The sequence below is a fragment of the Meleagris gallopavo genome, chromosome 6 (genome assembly GCF_000146605.3).
Source record: "Meleagris gallopavo isolate NT-WF06-2002-E0010 breed Aviagen turkey brand Nicholas breeding stock chromosome 6, Turkey_5.1, whole genome shotgun sequence".
Lineage (NCBI taxonomy): Eukaryota > Metazoa > Chordata > Aves > Galliformes > Phasianidae > Meleagris > Meleagris gallopavo.
In genome coordinates, this window is record NC_015016.2 from 33873712 (window position 1) to 33888989 (window position 15278).

Sequence of the window (15278 nt, forward strand, 5' to 3'; positions counted from 1 at the left end):
TTTTAACCAAGAGAATTTTCTTGGAATGTCCACCTACATAGGAGTTAAACTCCGCTCTCTTTATGCAACCAATAATATTTTGCATGTCCAAACAGTTTCCTCCTTTAAAAAAAATATATAAATAAAAATGTATACACTTGGTGTCTCTTTCCCTCACTTTTTTCTTTCTTTCAGATAAAGAAATGTAAAGAAATACGACTGTATAAAATAAGCTTAGTTTGAGCGAGTGACCAGAAACTGCTTTGGTAAGTAACATTCTAAAATTTAAATGGCGAAACTAAGAAAGTAAGGAAATACATCAGTCAAGTCAACAAGGCACAGAAGAATTTCAGGGCTTAGAAGAAGAAACCTGCAACAGCACTGGTTGAATGGTGCTAAAACTATCTCAAAGGAGAAGAAAAAAAGTAGATCCACGTGTCACTGATAAAGCACCTCACAGGGACTTCAGGAATAACCTAAGGTGGCAGTATTAGAAACTAAGTAGTGTGGTGATCGAAGGAGAACCCTCAAAAACAACATAAGATCTTGCAAAGGACAGCAAAATAAGCAATAAAATAATCTTGCAGTGCAAATGAAAAAACACAACATAATCAATAAGTCATTTTTCAAAATACATTCTGTTCAAAATTAATTTAGAAAGAAATGTAACACAGATTTGTAAGACATTTTGCATTCTCTACTGGAACTACTTTGTAAGAACTACTCTGAACATCAGCCTCAGTATTTGGAAACTGAACAAGCTTCGTTTCAATAAATACTTAATAGGAAAGCTCTAAAAGCATCCAATTCCAACTCTGCAACTGATTATCAGCCACACAGATTCTAACTTAGTTTCCCTTTGCCGTTTTTAAGGATTATTCTGATTAAATCCAAGATTTATCTTAATAGTTAAAGGAACCATGAAATCTATGCTTTGGATCCAGTAACTTAAAATCAAATGGGCAGGACGGAAACATCTGTCTGATGTCAAGGAATATTTTGCCACCTCCAAACAACACTTCACTCACATTATAAGCATCAAAGAACTCAGAAGCTTTGTCAGTCAATTTGAATATATTAGCTGCTCTTTGCACAGTTTCTGATGTTATTCTGTATTACTACTAAATGTAGTCAGTATCTGCGGTGTACCATACGTTAAACAAAGGTTAAAGTTCAAAGATTACAATAATTTTTAGCAGTGTTTAATTATCCTAACAGAACACTGAAAGTTTTCATTTTCAATCCTAGCCTACAATTTAGGTGTATTTGTAAATGAACAGCCAAAAACCCAAGACATTGCTGGCTGCACATTTTTCTGTCCACACCACTTCTTTCTTCTGTATCAGGAATGCACAAAATCATGAACACTGCAAACCAAACAGGGAAACAGTAATTCTTTGCTTGGTGATAGTTAGGTTTCTTATCTGCACATGTAACTTATTTACATAATCAAAAGTATATTTGACATTGTGACAGAACATACATTACTGAGCAATGTGGTCTTGGGAATGTAGGACAGAAGACAGCTCTGCAATACTAAATCCTCTGTCATATCCAGCCTGCGATATCGAGTAGAAAGCTGGCAATGAGAATAAATGAACTGAAGCCTGCAGATTTTATGAGAAGCTGGCTGAAAAGCCTGTAGCACAGCTCCTTCCACCTCCAGGGCAGTTTTGTGATGAATTTTTTCCACAACTGAGTTTAAATACTTTTTCAATAAATGATCTCCACATTCAGATATATGTCAAAGTGAGCAGTAACATACATCTAAGATTTTTCCACACTATATTTTTAAATTACCCCCAAAATTTCAGTGGGCTACATATTTTGTACTAGCAATAGATATATAATTGTATTTTAGAATTAGTTACCTGAGAAGTAGTGCAAAGCTCTCACATGAAAAGTGAACCACAAAACAATGATTTTTAAAAGAAATTTTAATTCTTCCAACTTTCACCTCTCACCCAAATAATACTGAAATTAATATATATATCAATAAGTGCAGAATAAAGAAGATATACAAATAAACTAAAGTAGTAGATACTTCTCTTCCTACCACATGTACAAATAGATATGTTACAAGAAGAACAACATTCAACATAGTCATTTCCCACTTCCCCCAGCCCGATACCTGTCAAAACATTGGACACTGACACTGAATATTGCTGAACATAATTAAGCTTTCGTTACTAGAGTCAAAACGAACTTCACACAAAATAGGAGATCTCATCTTTCTCACACACCTTGAGACCTTAACCTACGCGCTCAAGAAGATAATGTGACTTTTGTGTTATAGTTTGTTTTTATAATTGGTGGATTAGAAACGATCTCTTCACTAAGACTGGATTCTAAAGAATATTCTGCACCAAAGAACTGTGACCAAGAGTGTTATAAGTATGTCAGCTCTGTTCATAAAGTTTTGCTGGAATATCTGTTCAAGACTTTCCATTAGCCCAATCTACTTACCTTTCTAACTTTAATATGACTCTTCCCTCCCAGATTTTAGGATCTTTTGTTGGAGGAGCTCTCCAACTTATCCTGTTCATACATATTTCTCCGAAAAATCTTGAATTTCTTTTATGTTGCTTATTTATGAGAAAAATATGTAATTTTGTATTTTCATTATGCTCTTAATCATATAGACAGAATCAGGAAAACAAAATGATAGGGACTTCTGCCAATTAAACGTAGCCAGGATTGACTAGATAGTATTGTCAACTTTCATGATCCTTTTGGGGTTCTTACTGTATCCCATAGACAGTTAAGATTCAGACCAACTTCCTTGAAGCAACTGTCCTTATTTTTTTCTGCATTACATTTCACAGAAATATTACACCAGTCAGTTGGAACTCCAATCACTGCCTCATCGAAAGCTTTAAAAATCACTTCTGAAAAAGATGTACTACATTGTTAAGAGCGAATGGATGGTTTTGGATTCACCTACCTTCATATTTACATCTGCTCCATTACAGACCAAAAGTTCCAAACACAGTGCTCCATGTGTTGATGCAGCAGCAAAGTGCAAAGGTGTAAACCCCTTTTCATTCATTTGATTTACATTAGCACCACAGTCTATGAGTTCATTCACTACAACATCTTGTCCATTGTAGCAAGCTACATGAAGAGGAGTATTTCCATAGGCATTTGGTTCATTCATCTGTCAGCAGACAAACAATCAAAAAAATACGATCAATTAGTTGGCAAAAACCTGTTTTACTGTAGCATTTAACACAAAGAAAATTTCATAATTTCATTATGTTTTGGTATTTTTTCAAAGCCAGAAATTAAGAGCAAGTTCTGGATGTACTGCTTTGAAACAGAACATGAGGTACGATTGCTTTTCAGCTGAGCTAACCTCCTTCAATTGTGTCCATGCCAGTTTCCTGTACGGAGTATGTAACTTGAGAGAAAACATTAAAAAAAAAAAACAACCCATAAACAGTGGTTATTTGCACTGACACTACAGCTAAGAGCTTAAGCACTGCAGGACATCAACATTTCTCAACAGCATTTATAGGTTTCCAAAAAAACAGGTGTCAGAAGGACTGAGTCTCTCAAAAGTATGTTTGAAGCATTAAATATAGAACTCCTAGATGTAGAATGTGGACATAAACACAAAAATGCAAGCTGATGATGATAATGATATTAAGGAACTGAGTGTAACAGGAATTTGGTTATGAACCACTTCTAAAATGCAAATTCAAATGCTTTGCAAATGAATTATAATATTAGTGCCATTGCTTAGGTAATCATGATAAAAAACATTAGACTTGATCTCTACACTGAAGACTCCAAAGTATTTTGTTTGGAGGTGGAGTGCAGGGAATTAGAACTCGGGCACAGTGTGATACTAAATTCTGATCTACTTTTCAGGATAGAAGTTCAGTGGCGTTATTCAGCTTTGCAAGACTAAATACAATGCACAATGTACCTTCCTTACATGGTTTCACAGTTCACTGTTTACATACTTTCCATGTGCAGGTACTGTGCAGCCTTTTAATTTACTTTGCATTTCAATATTAATATGGCCTTTCTTATTGTGTTATTAAAATTCCCAATAATCTGTATTATTTCCCAAAATAGAGGTGGTACATACATATGGAATTCAGTAACATCCACATCATAAAAAGAACTGAGACAAAAGAGTTTTATTTCCCGCAGTTCCAAAAGGATGTGTGGGGCAAAGCCAGGAACGGAATTCCTATTTCCTTCGCTTCAGTCCAATACATTAGGAGTCAGAAATAGCAAGTGAACAAAATAAAAGTAAGAAACACAAAGCTATTTCTAAACAATTCAGCAAAAATTGCAAAGCTCTGATGTTACCTGGGGAAAATAAGTTTTATAACAAAAACAAAGTGAAACAAAACAAAAACAATAACCACCACCACCACAAAAGTATATGAATGAAGATACTTGGAAATATTTTCTGTTTTCACTATATCCTAAAGAAGCATGAAACAGTGTGCTAGAATACAAATAAGAGCATTTAAACAAGAAGAAAAAAAAATTGCTTTTATTCTTTCTTACATCAACTCCAAGATCGAGAAGATATTTGACTACACTGATCATCCCACTAGATGCTGCAGCATGTAAAGGTGTATATGATTTCTTGTCTTTGCATGTTACTTCAGCTCCATGGGCCACAAGTAATTTCACAACTTCGATATGACCTAAAAGAACAGACAAAAAAAAATGAAGCTGCATTTAATATGAGCCAGAATTGTACAGTTATTATAAGATGAACAAGACACTGACTCATTTGGATCTAATCTGGAAAGTAAAAAAGTGTTTATGTTTTCTAATTCTTTTGTGGAGTATAGAAGCAACACACAATATCCATCCCCACATGAAGGTATTGGAACATAAACTCCCTCCAATAATTATACCATTTAGTTCAAAATCAATTAAGTACATGAAAAAATCTTGTCCTCTGCTTATATTGAAGAGGTTTTTTGAAAATTCAAAAACTATTGAGGTGACTTAGCTTTGTCATTATTTGAAGTCACTGCAAATTTCAGTTAATGACTAGAGAATCTCACTTGCAGACTTCCCTCTTCATCACAACTGCAGATACATTAAGGTTTCTAAGGCTTTCAGCACAAACTTTGAAAGAAACATCATAATCCAACCAGAAAAGAAGAAAAGATCCTATTTCTGAATAAAACCACAGGCAGCCCAGCTCAGTGGGTGGCATCTCTCCCAGCCATACAATGCTGCTGCAAGGCCCAAGTCAGCCCTTCCCCTGCTGGCGCCTGCTGGCTCCAGCACCAGCCTCCATCAGGCCACCAGGCACTGTGCTCCAAGACAGAAGCCATGAAAATAAGCTAGTCAAATCTTTGTTCTTCTTGCCGAGTAAATCTGTCAAACAAATTACCACTAAGAATATGAGAGTTTATGCCACTTCAATAATCATGACAAAGTTTACAGAATTGAGAAAACTTATGGTAAATTAGCAATGATAGATGGAGAGCTTTATCTCTGCCACTGACTTGTACAGAAAGAAACGGGATTTTTTCTTTCACCTTTCAAGTAAAACCTTCAGTCTATTTACATAATAATTATTTAAATATTAAAAAACAACAACAACAACAAAATCACACAAAAAGAAACAACCACAAAACTTACATTATGCAAATTCTTAAGTGCAACACATCAAATACAACATTCAGTTTAGGTGCTTCATAAGCAGTGAAGCTCTGCTTTTTCAATGACTAAAAGAACGTGCGTAAGTTTGGAAAGGAAATATCTACCCAAGGGAATACAAAAATGCTTTAATAAATATTCAGTCAACATGCTGTGTATTTTATGCTGCAAATACAAAAAGATCCTCACCTAGCTATACAGAGCAATATGAGGTGCTGCAACTCTTCCCTTCTGAACTACTTTAGTATTTTAGAAAAGACAGAGAAATAAATTTAAACACGATACTCATCTTGTGACCCAAATAATACAGGCACAAAAACGAAAACAATCCCTACACCAGAGAAAGAAGTACAAAGGATATTGTAAGTGATGAAAAGAAGAGAAACACAAAGTGGTACAGAAGTAAATATTTAAAAAAAAAAGCACACACACAAGAAAATCCCTGACCTGCATTTAAAACGCAAGCAGCAGCCAATGGAAGATACTCAAACAGAAGAGCAGGGCACTTCACGGAGGAAGTGAATGGGAGTCATCCCACACACTCCTGTGGACAACGCTAAGACTCACAAATGAAAGCCCACTGCTTGCAGCGTTGCAGCTAGAGAGCAATGGAGCTGGGTGAAAAGCAGGAAGGAAGGGAAACAATGGCTATAGGCCTATAAAGTTATTTATAGTAGTGTGACGAAAAGCACGTCTCTTTTACTCTACAGTCTATTTTATACAGTGGGAAAGTGTTCAGTTTTCCTCCTAGAAACTGGAGCAGTGTAAAATGGCTTTAAATTGTGAGAAATGTTCAGTAAAAGAATTCCCAGTTAATAGCCTACAGAATAGCACTAACTAAAATTGGAAAAAATGTAGCTTATCTGAAAAATAGAAGACTTTTTCCACCTGGATGAGCACAAGCCAGAAAATATGTCTGTCCTCTCACTGATGCTTGTCAAATCTCTGCCATCTCATGCATTGACTTTCATTCAAAAAATTTTGCAAATAATCGCCTTGAGGTAGTTGAACAGCCTGTCACAGAAACTGCATAAGAAATTGCACAGAAGTCTACAAGTAGATCACAAAACACTAATACAAAATAATCCAAAGAACATCAGAACGATAATGAAGATTGTTCTCCAAGTTCTCTATTAAACTGGTACCTGTACTTCAAGTGCAACGTTGTGGAGTTTTAAACTATAACTTAAGAGCATTAATGCTGTCACAATCTCTTCACAATTTACTAGCATGTATCAGTCTTTTCTTCTGAAGACTGTTCTTTCTTGCATTTCACAGGCTTGTTTTACATTGCTACTAGATTACTTCAGATCTGTACTGGCAAAAACAGATCTTAAACAGATAAGACAAATGTGAAATTGGCCTTAAACAGAGTTCTGTAAAAACAACAGTTAATTGTTTGTTTTTTTAATGAATCCAGATATTTCTGAAATGACTTTTACAATCACTAAGACCTTGCAAGCGAGCTTAAAACTGTAAATGAAAGTTCATTTTTCATTTGTAAAGAACAGAATTATCAGTCTTTGGACCAAAGCATACTTCATACAAAGAACAACTCATCATCAACCCCCTGAAACTCAGGATAAGTTTTTTCATCAAACAGTATTTAAACAGGGTAAATTTACACATACTTCTGCTCTTTGGCTCTGCTCAGTAGGTAAGTTTGAAATTGCATTTCCACTTCCATGTTATTGCTTTCATTTCCTCTTTTATCGCAAGACTGGGAAAGCAGTTAAAAGATACTTGATGCCACTTCTTTTTGTGTAACAGCTGAGAAATGCATTTAATTAGCAATCTTAAGTCTGTTTTTAAGAAACTCCTCCCCCACCTTGCACATACACGTTTGCAATGCATTATGCTTATTTATAAGCAATTGTGTAACTTGCAATAATGAACATGAATATTAAACTGCATTTTCAGGGATATTTTGTCTAAGATCAGACTCTCAAGAAAGAATTATCCTAGACTTAAATAAATAAAGACTTAAATAAGTCTGTGTATTCTCCCAGTTAAAGCACGTTTGTTTTTTTGCTGTTGAGCAGATACAATTGAATAATATTCATTTTACTCATGGAAAGGGCAGTCTAGAAATTATTCTTCTTGCATGTTACCTTAATTGTTTGTCAAAACAATCAAGCTGCCCTTTATAAAGCACAGTTTAAGGTTTTCATTGAGACAGAGGATTTACGTGCTATTTTTCTCTTAGTCTAACTGAAAGAAGAAATCACAAAGGTTTCACATCGTTGGATAATCTCTGTAAAGAATAGGAACACGTTCTTCTCAACTTCTGTAACGTAATATCACATGTATAGAAAATATGTTTTCCAGGGAATTTCTAATCTCAGATATTAAAAGAAAATGCAGATTCTCAAAACTTAAGAGGCACAAGAAATTACATACTACAAGGTCTTAGTTCTGCAGTTCATATTCAAAGAAATTTCCAGGTGTGTAGATTCATAGAAGACTGATGCTACTGCTTCTACTCTTTCCACTTGGCTGGATAAGATAATGAAACAATAAGCTAAAATAATGAGTAACAAACAAGATAAAGGAATCAACTCAACTGCTCTCCTCTTGAAATCAGTACCAAAATTTAGCTGATCACTTTTTTTTTACTACCAGAATAGTAAACAACTGCTAATACATACATACCCATATATGCTGCCCAATGTATAGCTCTTCTGTCCTTCTTGTCAAATGCATTAATATTGGCTCCTCTAGACAACAGTAAGCTGACCATCTGGGACAGAAAGGAAGAAAAGAAATACTCTATTCAAAATGGAAAACTCTGTTTAAAGTTAGACAAAGAAAAATAGCTGGAAAAGACAAAAAATGTATTTATTTTCAAAGGACTTAAATGTGCTGTTTTTTAAAAAATATTCCTTGTACTTAAAAAAACTTGCCCAACCACCTTGACAAAAATAACAAATTGACTAAGTCCCTTAATTCAATGTTAACAGAAACATTTGTAAGTTAAGTAGGGCAAATACGTGGCAAATACAGAAAAGAAGAGATCCTCAGACTAAGGGGTGTACTAAAGGTAATACTAAATTGGCAATTCTATTGCCAAGTTTGTCTCCAATCACCTATACACACGTGTCACTTTCAGGGTTTGAAAACTGTTAAGTTCATTACATGTATTTTCTCCCCTTACAGTCGCAGCATGTTCCACGTGTTCACTGTCTATTGAAAAATATCATTTTTTTTCCATTTTCAGTTTATTTATTATCAATTTAAACTCCACTCAGGCAAATTTGCTTATGTCAGAAAGGTGAGTACTGTAATAACCTCCCTGTACTGTATTAAACATTAGATGATGTAACACAACCAATCTGTAGACACACGCATGTAAAAGACAAACTAAAATATGAAATAGGAGCTTGGTTTGCGGTTTTTGAAGGGATGGGAGGGGAAAACACGATTATTACCCAAGAAATAAAAAATTAGAAATGTGTTGGACAGAACGATAAGTAGGAAACAAGCTAAGATAATTAACTCATACCTCAACGTGTCCACTGAAGGCTGCATGGTGCAACGCAGTTCTACCTGCCCGATCAGACACATTTACATTACTCAGAAGAGGCACCAAAGCTTCGGCACATTTCACAGCTTTATTTGCAGCTGCTATATGTAAGGGTGTCTGCCAGTTTTTATCACGAGCATTGACATCTGCTGAATGCTTTAGCAACACCTGAACAGCATCCTGAGAACATTTACAAAAAAATAAAGCCACTTAGTAAAGATTTCAGATGTTATATGTTAAATCCAAATATACATTAGTGTATACAAACTACATGCTATATATAACGCATAATGGAAAACAACTATCTGTAACTTGTTCTCTTGTAAACATTCTTATTCCTTGACATTTGTACTACCATAAATCCAGACTTGGGATCTTCTCAAGGACATGAAGAACATATTCCCTACAGATTTCAACTGCATCAACCATTTCCCAGTCTTTTTTCCAATTCCCCAAACTAGCAGGCAAACTGTTTTGTCAACACAACTAATTTACAAAGCTCGATAAACCTCCCTAGGACTTCCTTCATTACCAAGAATTAGTGACATACCATAAACCTAAAATGCACTTTCATCTATTTGCCGAGCAAAACGTTGGAATTGAAAAAGTCTAGAAATGGCAGAAAGACAGAGTAACTTATTAAATGTACATTTAAAGAACCACAGATAAAACAGCACACGGTCATAAAAGAGTTGCAACATATACTCTTGCAAAACTCCTGAAAAAACGTTTCAAAACGTTACACCAAAATCCACGTCTCAAAAAGATTATTCACTTCCTTTCATTAGATGCAAAAGCCATGAAAACTTTATGAATAAGATAAACAAATCCAACTGAAATATGTGCACATAACTGCAAGGCAGAAAAAAAACCTCTCACTGACATTACCATGGTAATAAATACTGCACTTTACATCAACTCCGTGTCCTTCCCACAATTCACTAACTGCTTTAAGTGAATTTCAACTCAAACACTGAGCACAAAAATAGGTCTCTCTGAAAGTAATGCCTCCTATTTATTTCTATGAAAACTACAATAGATACAAGAATATTGACAATATCAATAGAGCAGTTTTACCTACATAATACTGCTTTTCAACACAGCCACCACCATCAGGCATAAGCTCATTGAGATGCTCTCCATGTTGTGGTGTGACAGCTGAGGATGGTCTGAACTGAAATGCATCACCTACCACCTCACTGCACTCACATCTACAGTTTAATCTCCATAAACGTTCAGCAAGCTTCAACAAATGTCAATGGGTGCCAATTTTTCCACATGGAGGAGTTGAATGACCTTCCTTTGCTTCATCTGCACTTCCATGTCAGATGCCATTTTGTCAGACTTCCTGGAAAGGGAATATTGGTAGGAAGGTTCAACCTCTACTGTCATACCACTGAAATCCACCTCTGACAACATGGACCAACATATTAAGATAAGAGGCATTACTTTTGGAGCATCCTTTGCAAGTAGCTGGCACACTGAACTTCAAATATGTTATGAAAAGCAGGTTTTGGAAATTTCAAATTAGACTGAGCTACAATAATTAAGTAGTATATTCTCAGCCATGAGCAGAATGCAAAGGAACATTGATAATATAATTTATATCTAATTAACTGAATTTTCTTCTACTTAAAAAAAAAGAAAGCAGGAACAAAATAAAAGTGACAATACTGCATCAGAAGCTCGTAACTTAAGTGTGAAATTGAATATTTTCTATTCTCTTAGAGAAACTTCATCAGACTTAATACTTCAAAATTTAATCAATATTTTGATCTGTTGGCTATTTTGAACCAAATCTAAAGAAAAATTATAATCAGAATGAGGAAATTTTAAAACAGCTATTAACTATTTTGCAGAAGGAAGCACCATAGTAAAATAGGAAAACAATAATAACAATAACAATAATTTATCTTCCATTTCTCTGTGTATTTAATGACGTGCAAAAATTAGCAAAACTGCTTAGATTTTCCCAGGAATGCACATATTAAGGCCTAGACTCCTGCAGTGTCGACAGGAAGTTGTTTGAACTCATGCAGCTGGCAGCAAAAATCCAAAAATCCCAAATCCAGTTATTTTGCACAATGCAACGTCCTTGTTTGATCGCAGTGCCCTTGCTTCAAGGGTAAGACCACATGCTTTGTTGAAACGAGTATCGAGAACATTTTCATCTAACAGCTGAAAACTTCAGATGAATGTTAGATGAATACAAAGCAGTCTCTACACATATCAACCATCGCTGCATCTGCATAGTCTCCAATGACATGCCATGCTTACAAACAGAAAAATTTGGTAAGAGCCTGTCAGTGCCACTAGGACAAATCATCTGATTGGTTTACAAGCTTTGCTTGCCTTTGGTTAACATTTTTTTCTTGAAAATATTCCACATTTTTAAAAATGAACATGATTATGTTCATTTTAGTTACAACTTAAGTCCAGTTTTAAGTGCAGCACTCCTCTCTGCACGCTTTACTGATTTAATGAAGATTTGTCCCCTTGGGGAATGAAGTATCTGGTGCTTCAGCGAGCTCCCAAAGGAGCAGCCTAAAAATACTACAAAAAGAACAAATAGTGTTTCCTACTAAGGGCTCCCTCAGAGAGCCCTGCTTTGAATAACACAATCACCACATAACATGGCTATTAATGCTAGCAATAAAATAATACAGCTTATCCAAGGCAAAAGCTGACACAGTGACTGTTTAGATAGTTCATGGATCAAATACTTGAAGCTCAGTGCTTGCAAAAACCACACTATTCAATTCCCTCTTCTTCTCAAGCAAAAGTTCGCACAGAAGCATAAAAAAAAAGCAATAATAATCAGCACAAAACCAAAACACTTTTACTTTTGAGACATACTGAAGTGAGCATCAATGTGAGTCAAGATCTCAAAGAAGATAGCTTTCTATAAACTCTTCCACAAAAGCTCAGTATTTTCTGCTTGTTTTGATCTTGTACAGGCATTTAAAATTTTTATTAGGACATCAACAATAAAGGAACTATAACAAACATACACTTAAATCACTATATTCCCATAGCTGTGTTTCAGGCAGGCTTCAAAAATGTTCTAAATATTTCATTTACAAGTTTTGTTTACAGTAGTATCATTACTCATTAATGGAGATTTTTTGTCTTTTGTTTCTTAAATATGTTTGCAGGTGTCACAGAATCATATATTTCTTCAAGTCTGAATAGACCAGTACGAAAAAAGACAGATTATGCTGCAAAAGCCATATTAAATCTTATTTCATCTCTAGTTCGCTCATACTGAATCACTCCGGTTACAAAAAACGTGTGCAGGAGTTCAGGTTATTACATGCAGAATCTTTTCTGCTAGGAAGATAGCATTTAATCAAAGAGCAAAGCTGAGAACTGTAAGTTTGTTTCCCCCCTTTCTTCCTACGCAGACATATGAGATATATACACACTATCAGCCTGTTAAACAAACTGTTGCAAGTGTTCTGCAATTCAAAATGTTTGGAGTAGTTGCATTTTGTAAAAACTGAACAAAGAACAGCAGGTACTTTAAGATATTCTAAATTAATACAAAGCAGTTTAAAAGAGAAAAAAGCATACCTCACTACAAGATGCCACAGCTCTATGTAAAGGAGTCAACCATTTGCTGTCTTTGGCATTAACTCTAGCTCCTGTAACAAAAAAAATGTAAGAACAGAATTAAACAACATACCTATAAAAAAGAATTAAATATTCTTAACTACTGCGAGAAAACTGTTGGAAGGTACTTATTTTAGGATTATTTGTATAGCATACTGAAACAAAAAAAAAAAAGGAAAAGGAGTCTTTTCTTTAGCTGAAGTCTACCTTTTGAGAAAATTCTTTTAACACAACATTTGTAATAATACTCTTTCATCAAAGTGAAGTCATTTTTTTTCACATTTTTTTTAGATGTAATACTCTACGCTCTTCTACATTTCTAAAGTCTGGTAAGAAAGACAGATTCCTGAATGGAGATCCAGAACCAAAAATCTCTTATTTCACAATGTAATGAAATTCTTCAATTAATCAGAGGAAGAAGCTGCAATTACTCCCCATGCCTCCAGTTTTCTTGTCACTGTTCAGTCTACTGTCTAAATATATAACAGAATGATGCTCCCTCTACTACTGGAGATTTGGGAATAGATCTTTACTCCATCAGGTCACCTAACCCACCTCAGCTCCTCTTGAGGTTCCCTTCCTGAGTCAGACTGTAACCACCTCACCACTCTGCTTCTAAAAGTGTACCCAAGAAAAAGTTGCCCTCCATAGGAAAACAGATTGCACAAACATCTATTAGAGATACATGTCTAATTTAGGATTTTTTTTTTTCCTTAATAATAACAGGAAAGACAATTTGGCAACTTTTTCCTGAAGGAAGCAACTTGCAACATGGTCAGAGCGTATCTCTTTCTCAAGTTTAAAATACAGCTGTTATTTCAGAACCAACGTCATTTTTTGTATGGAAAGAATAACAACAATTTAAAAAAAAGGATGAAAGACCAGCAGAACACGAAATGTTAAATGGGTTACTGGTCAGAATAGTCAGCTGAGAAATGGGGTATTTTGATCTAAGTCTCCCAGATCTGTACCAGTAGTTAAGTCCTTCCCAATCCAGGTAATCAAGAAACGTATCTGTGCATACAAACACACAGTCGTATATATCAGCAAAAAGAAGATTTGGAGTCAATTTCATGTTTATCATTTTGTGGTCAATTCTTCCTTTTCTGACATAAGAATACAACATAGAAGCTAAAAGTGGAAACAAACTCTCACTTTGATCCTAGATCTTCTAAGTACCAGACAGAGCCTGAGGCTTCTACCTGTTGGCTACAATTTCAAGGACTTCCTTCTTTCCTTGTCTAAATCTCAGAAGCTTTAGGTCTCATTTTCCGAGTGCTAAAGTTTCTGAAAAATAAGTTTGAGGAAAGGGGAAGAAAGTTCAAATCCATTTGAGAAATACATATCCTAACAAAATTTTAAGAGACTTTATCTTAGCATTAAAATCTACTTCCGTTAATCATCATGAGGACCTGATACACCACACCAAATGTACCATAATGTACCATATTGTATCTAATTCTGCACAGAACTCAATTAAACAAAACAAAACAAACTGATGGCTCTAAATGTCAACAGATTCGTTTTAGAATTTTTGGTAATCTTTTCCAAAAGACAATAATATGAATATTATCAATTATGATATATCATACAACTGTATCCAGTTCTTTTGTCCATCTTCCAGGCTATTTTTAGCCACTTTTTGGTTTTAGCAGACAAGTCAAAAGCAAGAGCCAAAATGGTGCTCCAAGCTTCATACCTAGAGCCAACAACCAAGAATGAGGAGTTTCAAAATCAAACTGACTTTTATTTCTAACTTCAGGATACAAATGTCTTTGAAGTGTTTAAAGCAAAACACTCTATAAGGGGAGTTACTAGGTTACTAACTACTGTTTTGATTTTCCTCAGGAAAATGCATTCTCAAAGTCTGAGATCAAGTCAGATCCACCCAGGTGACCAGGCACGAGATAGGAGAACCACACCCAGCAGAAATGCATATTTCCATTGCAAGAAAGTGGCAATTTCCTAAATTCTAGTGAGAATGTGCTTAGAGTCCAAGTTGTTTACAGGCTCAGCCAAATAATGTATTTCTGGTACATTAACACAGTGACAAAAAAATCCCTTAAGAAGAGACTAGCAATAAATATAAAAAGATAAGAGTATTTTCTCAGGGGTAAGTTAATTAAAATTATTAGGACTAAAATACCATTATTAATATCATATATATTTTTTGTTGTTGTTTTGCTTTGTTTCTGGTAGAAAAAGAATCTAAGGAAATTTGAAGCAATAGTTAAAAGTAACAGGGCCCCTCCAAAGAACAAAACAATGACCCTGCTCTGTAAGTGATCTTCCATTCAAAGAAGAAAGCCTAGGTTTAGGCCTTGCCATATTTATCAAATAAATATAATATCCAAACATAAAGTAAGCCATCTTTTCAAGTGCCCAAAAAAATATATTCTCTTACAAAGGTAGAACAAAGAATTTCTGACAAGAGATCTGCATCTTTGTTGCACTCATCTAAGGAAGAACCATCAAGTTTGCTTTTTCACAACGAACAACTCTTAATGGAACTCCAAAAAAA

At 34.9% G+C, this 15278-nt stretch overlaps 1 protein-coding gene across 1 annotated transcript; it reads right to left on the reverse strand.

Moving 5' to 3' along the window:
• Positions 1-12808, reverse strand: LOC104911521 (serine/threonine-protein phosphatase 6 regulatory ankyrin repeat subunit A-like; the record flags this gene model as incomplete). The annotated part of the gene is made up of 5 exons (XM_010712853.3): positions 1-3136; positions 4507-4649; positions 8275-8362; positions 9125-9325; positions 12719-12808. Coding segments are annotated over 5 exons (777 nt in total), but the record flags the coding sequence as incomplete, so codon positions are not given.
• Between the last annotated feature and the right edge of the window lie 2470 nt (positions 12809-15278).